Genomic DNA, 15,703 nt, shown 5'->3' on the forward strand with positions numbered 1-15,703 from the left:
CAGAGAAACCCTGCCACCAGCAGCGAAGTGAAGAAGAAGAGAGAGCTCAGTAGTTAAAGAGTACTTTACTCTCTTACAGAGGACCGGGATTTGGCCCCCGGTACCTGATGGGAGCATACAACTACCCCACATTCTGCTCCATCCTCTCTTGGCCTCCATGGGGACCAGGCACATATGCAGTGCACCTCCATACATAGAGACAAAATATTCACACACACACACACACACAAAATACACATAAATACAGTTTAAAAGTAATGTGAAGAGACGTGGCCTCTGATAGTCCTTCTCGGAATTCCCAGAAGACTCCTGACAGCAACTGCTGGTCTCCACATGGATGCACACATCTGCACGTGTGCCTGCACTTACGTGTGCACACACTCATGAATGTATGCATATAACACCACAACTGGAAATGCCATTGGCTCCTAAACATATCATTGGCTCCTAAACATATTATTGGCTCCTAAACATATGACATATGGACACACACACACACACACACACACACACACACACACACACACACACGGGGGGGCAGGAGGGGAGGGGAAGAGGGAAGATAAGGACTGAGGACTCAGGCATAAAGCAGTCTTACAATTTTCATTGGAAACTGATTAAAGAAAAAGATTTTTTTTAAGTATCCTGATTGCTGTAGGTGCTGGAAGGTGGATGGAGGAGTGCCAGCTTCAGCTGGGCTTGGAGTCATCTGAAATTGCCGTGGTAACTGCTGGTCCAGACTCTCCGCTTAGCATCTTGACTGGGGAACTAGGGATGGGGAGAAGAGGCTCCCTTGCCTGGACCTCACTGGGAAAGGATGAGGGGAAACCCTGTGGAATACGAGTCTCCCATAACCTCTCTTCCTTCTGTGAGGAAAGGTACCTATGTCCATCACGATCTTCAAGCCACATACCCAAGTCCTCACATCTCCTCACTCTGCCTGGGATCCACCGCCAGTTCCGACCGTCTCTTCCTTCTAAATCCCATTACATGGACTGCTCCCATCTGCTACTGCCTGAGACTAAGGACCCGTTCCTGCCCGGCCTCTCCAGGCCCCTCTGCTCCTCACTCTATGCTGCTCTAATCACCCTGACTCTCCAATTCTAAACCATCCATCCTCCTAGCCCACTCCTCCCCTCCTAATATCCTGTCTCCATATTGTTCTGTGAAATTTCCTAGTTCACTCCTTTCTGCTTGCTGATCTGCTTTCTCCTCCTATGCCAAATACTCCGGGGATCAGGAACCTCAGACACTTTACACCTGAATCCATAGCAACAAGAACCGGGGCAGATCTGTAGTAAGGCTCAGGAAACATTTGTTGAACAAATGAATGAATGAATGAATGAATGAATGAATGAATGAATGAGTGGCCTGCTGAAACCTGATGCAACCCATGCACCCTGCTCTGCCGCATCCTTATCATCCTCTCCAGAAGAGCTTAAAGGTCCTTCTCAGATGCAGCCCTTGTCATGTCACTCCTCCAACCTAAGCCCTTTGGTGACAAGATTGTTGAAATGTTGACACCTATTGGAGCCGGGCAAGTGCTCTGTTTGTTGGTTTAATCAAATGTGAATGTCGGTTACAGCCCCAAATATGCTTAAGTTGTTTTAAAAATTACAGACACAAACAAAAGCTTTCAGTAGCTCCCACCGTCTCAGAATAAAGCTGCTAGGCCAGCATCTGAGGCCTTTTGCAGATTGGCCCCTGCCAGTCAGCCTTTCTGGCTGTCCAGATGCCTCCCACCCTCACAATGCTCAGGAGACATCCACACCTCAGAGTTGTAGGGGAAGCTATGGTTCCCGGGAACTGATGCTTTTTCCGTTTCCCTTGGTGAGTACAGAACGGACGAGCACACTTGTGTGCTTCTAGAGAACTTTGTCTTGCTGGAGATCCCTCTCAAGTTCCTCTAGGTGCGTAGACCTCGTTCCTTCCTGTGCTTGCTATTTTCTGGTTTCTTTTGCTTCCACTATTATTGTCTGTCTTTGGCGGTGACAATCCTCACTTTGAGTGCCCTTTGCAGTTGTAAGGACAGGAGTAGATGTCCCATAATGCCCTCAGTAGAACATCTTGGTTTGTTTCTTATTAATAGGTGTTGTCTTTCCCAAGTGCTTCTGGGGGGTATAAACCCAGTCCTCTGGCGTGCTCTCACTCAAATGTCACTGACAGAAAGCAGCTCCCTGGCTAGGCTGGCTTTTATAAGGGGGAGGAACCACTTTGAATTTCCTATGTAGAGGAGAGGAGAGGCGTCTTCTCTCACTAAGCGTCCAGACATAGTTCATGGTTCCATGGCGGTGTAGTAAGATGTCTTCCTCCCATCGTGAGCACTTGCAGAATAGTGTGGACTGTGCCTGGCCCTGAGTGGCAGGGTAGGCGTCTGACACAAATGGAGGCATTGCTACAAAAGGTCCAGGTTGTGAATGAGGCAGGGTCATCCAAGCCTAAGTTTCTAACGCCTCCATAGATCTATCCTAGAGTCCTCCGGTGTACCTTGCCCAACCCCAAAGGAGATCCTGGCAGTCCAGAGCTCTTTTGCAATCCCTCCACTACTGTTCATGGAATAATGAGGGGTGGGAGCGGGGGAGGAACCACAAACGTCCCTCTCTGCTTTCTGTCTGTTCTGCCCTGCCCAGGGTTGTCATTGCTCACCTCAGCTGTACAGCTGTCACCCTCCAGACACCTCCAGGTGCCTCCCCTCAGCAGTAGCAGGCCAAATAATAGAAAGACCGTAGAAACAGAAGAGGTCTGGGGGCTGCCATCTTTCCCAGAAATTGCCCAGTGTTCTGCCAGCTATCTCAACTGTATCTATTAGCTGCTTCTCTAAAGCCAGCCAGGTCCTGTCCCCATTTCAAGTATTAACTACGTGCCCTTGGCTAGAATGCTCATCTCTGCTTGATGCTTGCCTGACCTCCTCCAGAAAGTTATCCTTCGTCAGTGGTGATCAGGCTCTGCTGCTAAGTGTGTGTGAACGTCCATGCACTGGGGACCTCAGGACCTCAGAGTGGATGCCAGGGCTCTACTTCCAGCCCCAGAACTTTGACCTTACACTTACGTTTGTTTCCCCTTGTTTATTTTGAACATAAAAAATGCTTTAGAATATAATCCTTCTGGGTCTACAGTCCCATCTTTTTTTTTTTTTTTTTTTTTTAGTTCTTTTTTTCGGAGCTGGGGACCGAACCCAGGGCCTTTCGCTTTCTAGGCAAGCGCTCTACCACTGAGCCAAATCCCCAACCCCCTACAGCCCATCTTAGATGCTGCTTTCCTTCCTTTCTTCTTTCCTCCTATCTTTCCTTCCTCCTTTCTTCCTAACTTCCTTCCTTCCTCTCTCTCTCTCTCTCTCTCTCTCTCTCTCTTTCTCAATTCTTTTTTTTTTTTAAAGATTTATTTCTTTATTATATATAAGTACACTGTAGCTGTCTTCAGATACACCAGAAGAGGGCATCGGATCTCTTTACAGATGGTTGTGAGCCACCATGTGGTTGCTGGGAATTGAACTCATGACCTCTGGAAGAGCAGTCGGGTGCTCTTAACCGCTGAGCCATCTCTCCAGCCCCTCTTTCTCAATTCTTAAAATTCTATTTAATGTGCACTGGTGTGAGTGTATCAGATTCCCTGGAACTGGATGGAGTCACAGACAGCTTCAGGATGCCATGTAGGGGCAAGACGTTGAACCTGAGTCCCCCCAAAGATCAGCCGGCACCCCCAACTACTGCTCTGTCTCTCCAGCCTCCTTAGAGGCCTTTCTAACCCACAGCTTATCTAAAACTTCCTGCATGTAGATTTGTGCCCAAAACCTCTGGCGGTGGGCCGTGAGCCCCCAAGATAGTCACTTGCCAGCATTAGAGCCTTGCCTTGCTTGTCTTCAGGATAGACCTGGAGGCTAGAACCATGTTGGTGTTCAGCAGCGGCTTGGAAAGCAGAGCAGATGGGTAGCGTCCTATCTTTCTGTGGCAGCGAGATCTCTCCTTAGAATCCATGTTTTCTGTGGTTTCCCAGAAACTCCCTTGGCTGCCCACCAACCACACTTGATAGAATGACCCTATTATTGAAGATGCCTTCCACTTCGGTCACAGGAGAAATCAAGTTGGAACTGACCAGGAAGTTTACTCCTTTTTGGAGAGCGCTCATAGTACCGTAAGGTGCTAAGCGTTTGGCGGGGTGGGGCTCATGGTTCGTAATCATCAGTCTTATTCAACTGTGAGACCTGCGAGCTACAGTAACAACAGGCTGTGAGTGTGATGGTGATATGAATGTTATGAGGATAGCCAGCTGCCTTCTGGTTGGATTTCAAGGACCACTGCACAAGAGGAAACCCATGCCTGGTAAATCTGACCAAGGATCATGACCGGAGCATACAGGCCTCAGGTGAACCTACCGCTATATTTTACTAAATGCACATGGCCTCCAGCTGCCCTCTAACCTCATATCGCCACACCCGTAGATTAGTACAACTGTGACATTATCAGAGAACTTTCTTTAGAGTGTAGGGTGTCTGTCTCAGCTAGGGTTTCCACTGCTGCGAAGAGTCACCATGACCAAGGCAACTCTTATAAGGGACAACATTTAATTGGGGCTGGCTTACAGGTTCAGAGGTTCAGCCCATTAATATCATGGTAGACATGGTATTGTATGTAGTAGGAGCTGAGAATTCTGCATCTTGATCCAACTGCAGCCAGGAGAGACGGACTCTGGCCAGACTTGAGCATATATAGGAGACCTCAAAGCCCACCCCCACAGTGGCACACTTCCTCCAACGAGGCTACGCCTCCTACCAGTTCCATTCCCTATGGGACAAGCATATTCAAACCACGACATTGTCTTTAGAGTGCTCAGCCCCAAGTGGGACAGGTATATCATACTTCCCCCAAAGCTCAGGGTCCATTGCGGAATACGGGTCAGAAAGATTTAAAGAGACAGAGGCTGAGGAGGACCAGAAACAAAGTGTATTCTAGGCAGGATGGCACCATCGTACTCAGAAACACACAGCAGCTGTGGTCGCCTGCATACGACTAAGTCAATCAACACCCCAACATAGGGGGTAGAGGCTCACGTGTTCCTAGTCCCAGCTGAGGAACTATGGACAATAGATGACTTTTTGGGGAAACAATTTTCTTTAAGAGTGTGGTCCCTGAGGTCAACCATCCTTTAGGAGTGTGTGGTCCCCACCCCGTGAATACATCAGCAGCACATGTTAGACTCAGTGGGTTTAAAAAACAAAAACATAGGAAAGAACGGGCAGAGGAGTGGGAGCAGAGGAGCTAGGAGGAGTTTGGAGTGAATATTATCAAAATCAGTTGCATGTTCTCATGATAGTCTCAAAGAATTAATAAATATATTCAAAAGAGCACTTTGTGTGTGGGGTCTGACATACAGTCGCCGAGGCTGCTTCTCTGTGTCCCCAGTGCCATCCAAACATCTCTGACAACTCCTTGGGTTAGTGAACCCCAGCACTAGGGGAAATCAGGGCGGAATTGTGCACACTTTTAACCCTGCCTCTCAGGAGACAGAGGGAGGCAGATCTCTGAGTTCCAGGCCAGCCTGGTCTACAGAGCCAGTTCCTGGACAGCCAGGGCTACACAGAGAAACCCTGTTTCCAAAACCAAAACCAAAACCAAAACCAAAACCAAAACCAAAACCAAAACCAAAACCAAAACCAAAACCAAAACCAAAACCAAACCAAACCAAAAAACCCCAACCAAACAAAAAAAAGCAAGGAAACAAACAAAATAAAACAGAACAAAAAAGGGGTGGGTGGAGAAAAGAAAAGAAAAAAGAAAAAGAGGAAAGAAAATCACTAGGGAAAGTTCACATCTAGTTTTGTGTTAGAATTTACCAATTTGATTTACTGAAAGGGAAAAAAACGCATGTTTTTAATTTTTTAAAAATTTTTATTTAATGTCCCTTTGTTTTCCTGGTGTCCTCGGAGGTCAAACTTGAGGACTGGATCTCCTGGGACCTAAGTTACAGGTGTTTCCAAGTCTCCGCGTTGGTGCTGGGAGGCAAACCCAGTCCTCTGCAAAGAGCAACAAGTGTTACTTGCTGGTGAGCCTTCTCTGTAGCCCCAGTGGTGAGTTTGTTGCGTGTATACTTACCACGGTGTTTATACAGTGGCCATTGTGTGACTTTCTCTTTGGTTTCACACATCAGTGGTCATTGTGTGACTTTCTCTTTGGTTTCACACTTCTTTGTTGGGATACCCCCACCCTCTTCCCCATGTCTGTTACTGGGAAGTCCCCTCTCGGCCTCCACCTACTCCCATCTCACCTTCAGCCACTTCATGATTCCAAACGCTCCCCTGCCTGGAGTCTGTAACCATAGAGCCCCCCCCCCCCCAGCACACAGTTCCCAGCACTGCTGTGTTGACCCAAGGTGAATGGCAGCGGCAGCAGCCCCTCCCCTTGCCTTCCGCTGCTCCTCATCCCTGCCCAGTTGGCATGGGCTCCAAGACTACTAGTTAATTTTAATGTTAGCCGAAGAAAGATTAATTAGGGAGGCAAATTTGTCTAGAAGGTGTAATTAATCCCAGAGCCAAACAGAAGAGACCGTGGTTATCCGTGTCGCCGGTGCCTTCAAGGAGGGTGCCATCAAGGTTGAGAAGACTTGTGCAGACTCACTTCTGAAGTGTAGGGCTGCGTAGACCACACTGGGTAGGCTCCGTTCTGAGACAAGAGACAGCAACAGGCGGTGCCTATCTGAGAGAGCAGAAAAGACATCCCTTCAGGTGTCCTGGTCAGGATTATCCTTCGTCCTGCTGTGTTAGGCCCCCCCCACACCCCCAACCCCCAGTAGCTTCTAGACTTTTTGCTCGTTGCCCTTTACTGTCAAATCCTGTTTAATCTAAAAGGGACATGAGAGCCACATCCGGCTTTGAAACTTCTAAAATGTGCCTAAAGGTAAAAGGCCAAGCCCTTTAATGTCTCCCACAAATTCCCGACAGTTTGGCCCTAGGCTACCTGACTGCTTTTCCTTCTCACTCCCTGTCCTCCTGGCTGTTGCCAGGGGCCCTTGTTACAAAAAAACATGGTTTCTGGAAAGCTCAGCCTGAATGACACTTAGGGCTTTCCTATTGATACTTGTCTTATTTTCTTTTAATGATCTGTATTTTTTCCCTCTTAGCAGGGATGCCGAGCTCTTCAATGATACTCTTGTTTCTTTCCCCGCTCCTTGCCCTGATTTAAGGCAAGCATCATGCCAACTCCAGTGTAAGTGATGGTCGATAATTGTTGAGAGGAATTCTTCAGTTCTTTCAGAGGTGGTGGCAACAGGCTTTGCTCATTGAAACCCAAGCTTACCCAGCCTCCCTGGAGGAGGGGCGTGCACTCAGCTTGGAATACCTGAGGTGGCTGTGGTAACCCCTGTGCCTTGTAGCTGAGGCTCTGAGGCAGGTGGCTTCCAGAACAGAGCAGAGACGGTGAATGGCTCAACCTGAGGCTGACAGCTGCTGGTCTTTGCTTTGGCTGATTTCCCCCTTTGCAAATGGTTTTTGGCAATTGAAACTGCAAATCTACTATCTGCTCCCCTATGTAAATTGCATTTACATTTAAATTGTATATTCTTCCGAAGGATGGGGTTAGTAAATAACTGGCAGATTAAGCTGGAGGAGAGGAAATTGTGCCCCTATCAAATCTGAGACTGAAGTGACATCTGGCTTTTACTACTTCCATTCTTTTGGTTTAATAACAGCATGTGGCATTAAGAGAAGAGAAATTGGATCTACATTTTAATGAAAGGAGGAAACTCTCAGGACTTAGATACCTTATCGTGTTGAATACCTAGTCGATTGGCAATTAAACCTGCCTTAAGAATGGGGTGGAATGCCTTCTCGGCTGTGGGGAGAATAAAAACAAAACCAAGCCAAAGCCCAGGACCACACAGATAAGACTGACAGAAAGGCTGTGCACACGGAGGATGAGTATTTCAGGATCTCACACAGGAATCCTCGATGGAACAATGCTGACAATGGTACCATGCATATGCATGAGGGGAGCTCGGGAGGGGAGAGCTGTAGACCCCAAGGTCTGTCGAAGATAGAGCAGGAGGCTCAACCCACACAGGCTGGCAAAGTCCTGCTAATTGATCCTTTTTTAACCCACTGGTTTCAAATGCCAGGGGTTTGATCAAGAAAAACAAACACAAACACAAACACACACACACACACAGACATATACACACAGACACATACACAGATACACACACAGACACACACAAACACACACACACAGAGACACAGACACACACACACATACACAAACACACATACACACACAGACACACACACAGACATATACACACAGACACATACACAGATACACACACAGACATACACAAACACACACACAGAGACACAGACACACATACACACAAACACACATACACACACAGACACACACATATACACACAGACACACACACACAGACATATACACACAGACACATACACAGATACACACACAGACATACACAAACACACACAGAGACACAGACACACAAACACACATACACACACACACATACACACACACACACACACACACACACACACACACACACACCATGCCTGTCTCATTCCAACAGCTTCACTGTTTAAAATGGAAGCGATTCCACCTGCTGGCTGATTTTTGTTGAAAGCGATGCTGGGCCATGTAAACAAAAATGCTTCTGCATCCTAATAAGGCAAGCCTATCATTTATTTGCTTTGATTGAAACAAATGTGTCAATTTTCCAAGCCTTTGTCTGGTGAATCCAGTGTTTGGATGTTGATAAAAATGATCACATCATATGTTTGGAAACTGCTGCTCTATTCAAAACTTTGGAGTCACAGTCTGGGAGCCACTTAGCCTCCCTGGCCATCCACCGCAAGATGCTCCGCTCTTTCCCAAGGCCCGGAAAAGGCTGTAGTCATAGGGCTACATAGGAAGTCTAAATGGGATGGAGCTTCTCGGGGGAGGAGACGATGTTGAAGCTCTGAGGCCAGGGTGCACAGATAATTAGAAGTGGAAACGTATAGAATATACTAGGTGCCAAATACTTCCTGTGTTTCAAGTCCTTGCCTCTTGTCAGTTGCATAAAGACAGTTTCTGCTGCCATTGCCATAGCAGATAAAGGGGGGACTTGGTCACCGGCAGATGGTAAGGGACAGAGCTGAGCTTCGACTCCAGGTAGGCGTCCTCTGTTCCCTTTAAACCCTTTCAGATGCTCCCCTTCCCCTGCTGTTTAATGAACACATTGTGTTTCCTCACAGTTACATTTTGTCTCGCATAATCGTTTTGGAAAAATCACAGCAGTTTTTCTCGAAAGATTCCAGCTACTAGTATGACAGATATCCCCTTAAAATAAAGCAACGCTAAGATCTACATTTTGCAATGTAATGATATGTGTCTCAGCTGTCTTGAGCACATCCAGAGAATGGAGTGAGACTTGAACATGTTTTAACGAGGCCCAAACCATGACTTCTGTATGGTCAGCACAGGCCCTTCATCCTGATTCTTCTAATTAAAAAAAAACAACATTTATCTATTGTATGTGCATGTGTGTGGTATGCGTGGACACTTGTGTGCCACAGTGTGGGTATGGAGTTTGGAGGACCGACCGACAACTTTCAAGTGTGGGTTCTTTCCACCATGCGAGCCTTAGGAATGGAACTTAAGTCTTCAGGTTTGGTGGCGAATGTCTTTACCCACTGAGCTACCTGCCGGACCATCTTGATTCTTCTTTTCTTTCCGTTTCGTCTTATTGTGTCTTTGGGTTTTTAAATTTTTTTAATTATTTATTTATGTATATGCGTTTGCTATAACTGTCTTCAGACACACCAGAAGAAGGCAACAGATCCCATTACAGATGGTTGTGAGCCACCATGTGGTTGCTGGGATTTGAACTCAGGACCTCTGGAAGAGCAGTCAGTGCTCTTACCCACTGAGCCATCTCGCCAGTCTGTTTTATTTTTTTATTATTATTTTTTTTTATTTTTTGAGACAGGGTTTCTGTCTGTAACCTTGGCTGTCCAGGAACTTGCTCTCTAGGCCAGCCAGGCTGGCCTCAAACTCACAGAGCTCTGCCTGCCTCTGCCTGTGGGATTAGAGGAGTGTGTCTCCACCACCACCCAGCATGATTCTTATTTTATTAATGGAAAAATCCTTCATGTGGATCCAAGTCTCTTCCACTCTCCTGTTTCCCTGTGGGTCTTGGTTGGTGGCCTGGATGCTGGCATTTGCTTTCCATCTCTTTTCTCCTCCATTCCTTGGTACCGCGTGCAGCTCCTTGCTCCCTGTGCTCCATGGTGCCTTTAGTTAGTCTCTCTTCGCCTTTTCTCCTTGGCGCTCCACCTCTGACGCTGGCCAGCGCCTCCTTCTGTTTGAGCGTAGCTTTAATCCCTCATCTGATTTTGTCATCAGTGTTGCTGGGGTGAGGGTATGGTGCTGATGTCACACTGTCAGTATTATGAGTACCACAATGTCTAACAGGCAGAGAAGGGGCCATCGTCCGTGGCAACCCTTGGGTGAGACTCGCCCCGCTAAAGTAACCAGACTGATTGTGCATAGACTGCAGACAACCATGTGAAGGGGTGAGTGGGTTAATCATCCCGTTGGATTCCGTTTGAATATCTGTCTTCCATATGTGTGTTCCCTCTGGGCAATTGTCTAATGTCACTTGAAATTGATGAGAGCTCTCTGGAAGGTTATTTTGGGGAAGCAAGGGAAACAACAGACAACTGTTCTCTGGAACAAATGTCGGCCGGATCTGCCTAAGTGTGCCTCCAGTACAAAAAAAAAAAAAAAAAAAAAAAAACCTGAGCTGCTGAGCCCTTTACCTTTCCGGGGTTAGACTTCTGCTTTCTTGAAAGGTTCATCAAGCTCCCAAGCACACGGAGGAGGAGGAGGAGGAAGCTAATGTTAACCAAGACTATGTTTGTGAAAAGAAGCATAGTTTGAAGCACAAAATTGCCCGGGCGCTCTGTCCTAGGTCACAATTCCTGTTTTTTTCCAGCTCGTTTATGATGTGCTTCCTAATTGGACATTGACTGAGCACCGGTTAAAAAGTCATTTCTTCGAACGGGGCCCGATCTTCCAGTGCCGAGCGCTTAGCTTGTTTTCCCTGCGATATTAAAATTCCTTGAAAACCTCTTAGAAACGAGGAGCAGTAAACAAGTCCCGTGTGGCAAAGCCTTCAAAAGGGTTCTGTGAATGGGTGATCCTACCTCTTTCCCAACTTTATTAAATGGGTGATGGAGTCAGTTTTTTGGGGGGGAGTAGGAATCAAGAGATAAAGGGGATAAAGCAAATTGAGTTAGGTTATACAGGTTTAGACAGACCAAGCCCTCGCAAACCTATGTGCCTCAATCTGAGTTAAGAATTAAGTGTTGGCTTTTGCCAAAGGCCAGTCCACCAACCACACAGTTTCCTTGTGGTTGATTGAAAACCACCACGACAACATAGCTCAGTTGGTTAAGTACCCTTGCCTGTCCACCCACGTGGCGAGGGAAGAAAACTGATTCCGAAGTTGTCCACTGACCCCCCACGTGTGCATGCACTGTGGTACCCGCCCATCTCCACATGTGTATATGCACACATGCACAAAACACGTGTAAGTGGAAATTGTAAAATCTTATAAAAAATTGCATCTCATTGTGCTCAATGCACGCATGAAACCGGCTGCAGCCCGTAATCCTGGACTGCTCTAAGCTCCCCCCCCCCCGTCCCCCACCGCAGCCTCATGAAAAAGAGGGCAGAGATAAATAACTCTTCTAGCTCACCGAAAACAAATCTCTCTTGCCTCGTTCATATTTAATTAACGGCTTATCCTCGGGGCGGCTTGAGGCCTGGGCAGAGAGCAGTTGTGGAAATATTTTGCTCATTTTATCCAGGTAAGTTTTCTCACCTTACTTGAGCAGAAAAGTTAGAAATCACTGACCCTCAAGAACCTGGGCTAGAGTGGAAGCCTGTCAAGTGGTTTACCAAGGCTACCACCAGTCCCAAGCAGGAGACTGGCAGACAGCAAGAGGGGGCAAGGAATACCTTAGCCCTGTGGACCGGCAGGGGGATGCAGCTATGAGTCTAGCTGTGGTATTTGTGAAATTACCTTGATGATCTTAATATTTTCCTGCTTCAGGGAATCGGCTGTCAGAGAAGAGGCCACTTTTTGATCACCATGGTGGATGTGAAATGTCTGAGTGACTATGAATTGCACAAGCATCTTAAGACGCTTGGGTTCACGCCTGGCCCAATACTACGTATGCCTGCGGTTAATATCGGGGGCAGGGTGGGGGCGCTTCATTGCTGCTTACACGCTACTTCCAAAACTTAAAGCAGAAAAGTAGAAGGAACATATGTGGTAAAAACCACTGAAAACAGAGAGGAAAACAGCCATATGGAGGGAAGAGGTAACAGACAGTCTAGGTCCTTACAGACAGGAGATACAAGGCCAGGGAGGGAGAGGGGTTGTTTTTATTTTTTAATTTCTCAATGCTAAAAAGTCCAATTCTTTATCATATTAGCCCTCTTGGGTTTTTATATGTGCCCTCTATTTTCATTATGTCTCTCCCTCATACACGACTTTGTCCCCGCTGCTCTCAGAAGGACCCAGGACCTGGTTGTTGATAACCTGTAGAAATTACCTGTTTGCGTAATGGTAAGAATGAGTTGAGTGGCTCTGGGGTCCGTCTCATTGTTAAAAGCCGTACTTAGCCAATAATGTAAGTTCCTAGAAGAGAGGTCTGGGTTAGAAAAGATTTCAAACCCTGAATATACAACACAGAACGGTTTAATTCTCCGTGTTTCTTCTCAGCTTCCACCAGAAAAATATATGAAAGAAAGCTAGTGCAATTGCTGGCCTCGTCTCCCTGTGAATCTGTCATGAAGAGACCCAGAAGGCTGCCTGGCTCTGAGGACAGCGATGACAGTGAAGGTACCGTTGTCTGCGGTGCTGCCAGATGGCAGCTTCACATTTATTAATACCCCGTCCAGCGTGACTTACACACCGAAAGTGATGCGCATGCTGACCTGTGAAATAGCCGTGTGGCCTCTGCGCACACAGCCTACAAAATAAGCTCCCCTAGGCTGCAAAGGAATCTGTGCGCCGAAGTCTCTATTCACACCGAAGACGGGCTGGGTAGGATATTGGGGGGGGGGCAGGGAGGACTGGCTGGTGTGCACATCCTTCACCTAAACCAGAGTCAGTTTATGTATGGGGAGTCCTTAAGATTAGCTCCTAGAGTCGAGAGCTTCCAGCCTTCCGAGAGGTCAAAAACTCTGCTTTGTCTCAAACGGATACATTTTTTTTTTACTACGGTTTTGTTTGAATTAAGTGATTTCATGCCCAGAAAGGATGAACCAGCTTGTACTTCTCTGGAACTTCTCACACACAAACTGCCTAGAGCAGCTTTGGAGAAGAGTGGGTGGGTGGGAAGCCGTGGCCCCTGGGGTACCTTAACTTTGCCCCCACTCCCCCTGCAAGCACACTACATAAGCAGCATAAAACATGCACCTGTAGTTGTCTCTGTCCTCAGCGCGCTTTGAGGATGGCCTTGGAGAACATCACTCTAGATCCCACAAACATTTCCCCGGAGCCCCTGGGAAACAGTACCTAATTCGGCCCACCCCTGTCTTCCAGACAGGATGTGAACCAGACCCTTTATCCCTCACAACACTTAGCTGAAGTCAGAGCGCAAGAGTGACTGGCCCCAAATCACATCACTGGGGTGTGGCTCGAGAAGATGAGCCACATCTTCTCGATGTAGCACAATGAACCAGAACATCCATCTTCAATAACGTCACTCTGTCCAGCATCACAGAGCAGGAATTCAGTGGATGTTTGAGAGTAAAGAACAGAACAGTCAGGGTTGTGGGTGTAGTTCATGTAGTTCAGTGTAGGGCACTTGACTAGTGTGTGTAAGGCCCTGAGGACCACTTGGGCACACACACATGCACATACATGCACATACAGGTACACATACACACATGCATACACATGCACACATACAGACATGTGCACATAAGCACACACATACACAATGCTCTCGTGTGCACATGCACACACATACACACTTGCACACACACTTGTACACTCACATACACACATGCACAGATGTGCACACACATACACATGCATACACATGTACACACATGAGTGCATAAGCACACACACATACACACATGCGCTCGCTTGTGCACACACGTGCATGCACACACAAACAGTGACAAAATTAAGACCTGAACTCAGGACTGACTGCCTCTTAAACTTGTGCTTACTATCTAATAGCCTGTACTTCATAAACATTTTGTATTTTGGACCATGTGGGATCTGTACAAAAGGACAATTTCCCATACTTATTAACAGTTTGATTAAACAGTCCAAATGGTATGGGGGAAAAACTTGATATTGAATGGACACAGAGATTTTCCCAATTGGCACAGTGAGCTCATTTCAAAAGGATGGCAGGATTTAGGGATATACCCCACTGACCAGTAGGTAGGCCAGCATACAGGTAACCTTGGGATAGCCAGTATATACAAAGGACCTTGGGACAAGTGGCTGTCTCAGACTGGGGTCGTCTCCATTTTCTCCTTGGGGGAAGAAGCTTGGGGGACCTGCAGTCAGCCCAAGCTAGTTCTGGCCAAGGATCCCCTCTTCACTGCATGTGTGGTTTCCAGGGCACAGCCTCCACAAAGGTGTGTTTCTGCTGGGACTGCAGAAGATTGCTTCCCATTGGTGATATTGACTGTTTCCACTGGGTCTCCCGGATGCTGACTTCGAGGCCAGAGTGGAGGCTCTGCTTCACCGTATGCTTAGGTGAAGCCCTGGATTACCAACTGCCAGTGCTTGCCCCAGTCACAAAACCGTCCAGAGGAGGCCTGAGTTGTGTATTTAAGGTCAAGTTTGTCACCTGAGCCTTCTAACACATTGGAATGGAGGGTTGAACCATTCCACCCCACTCCAGTGTGTGGAATGGAGGCTTTACCTGGGAACGGCCTATGAAGAGTCAGCCTGGATCCAATAGATTCCAAAAACACCTGCTGGGGTGAGCAGTGGGACTAGAGGACGGCAAGGACAGAAAGCTCCTCAGGTCTCACGAACAACCAGTTATTGGATTTTTCTCACTTTCAGTCACTGTTCTGGGCAGTGGGGGTTTCGGTTTAATTGTTTGACCCCTTTTGGTTTTTTGAAGGGGAGGATGGGAGATATGTTTTTGTTTTGTTTTTTAAAGATTTATTTTATGTGAGTACACTGTTGCTGTCTCAGACACCAGAAGAGGGCATCAGATCTCATGATAGATAATTGTGAGCCACCATGTGGTTGCTGGGAATTGAGCTCAGGACCTCTGGAAGAGCAGTCAGTGCTCTTAACCACTGAGTCATCTCTCCAGCCCAGGAGATATTTTTTTTAAGATTTATTTTATTTATTATATATATAAGTACACTGTAGCTGTCTTCAGATACACCGGAAGAGGGCATCGGATCTCCTTACAGATGGTTGTGAGCCACCATGTGGTTGCTGGGAATTGAACTCATGACCTCTGGAAGAGCAGTCGGGTGCTCTTAACTGCTGAGCCATCTCTCCAGCCCGAGATATGTTTTTTAATACTGTGTAGCACTAACAGTTCTGGAATTCAGTACATAGAACAGAGCGGTCTTGGATTCGCAGTGATCCTCCTGTCTCAGCCTCACTATCGATGAAATTACGGGTGTGTGCCACCACACCTGGTCAGCAACCT

At 47.1% G+C, this 15,703-nt stretch overlaps 1 protein-coding gene across 12 annotated transcripts in view; it reads left to right on the top strand.

Annotated features, from left to right (window-relative positions):
* The window catches only part of Lemd1 (LEM domain containing 1), a 66,246-nt gene that overhangs the window by 23,728 nt on the left and 26,815 nt on the right, over positions 1-15,703 (top strand). For 3 of the 12 annotated variants that reach the window (XM_063271949.1, XM_017598971.3, XM_063271948.1), the window contains exon 2: positions 12,778-12,897. In XM_063271949.1, the coding sequence (XP_063128019.1) occupies positions 12,778-12,897 (120 nt within the window). Of the gene's footprint in view, positions 1-6,440; positions 10,559-12,102; positions 12,374-12,777; positions 12,898-15,703 lie in introns of those variants that run through there. The other 9 variants (XM_039091175.2, XM_063271950.1, XM_017598969.3 and 6 more) reach the window with 7 other exon arrangements.

The sequence above is a fragment of the Rattus norvegicus genome, chromosome 13 (assembly GCF_036323735.1).
Source record: "Rattus norvegicus strain BN/NHsdMcwi chromosome 13, GRCr8, whole genome shotgun sequence".
Lineage (NCBI taxonomy): Eukaryota > Metazoa > Chordata > Mammalia > Rodentia > Muridae > Rattus > Rattus norvegicus.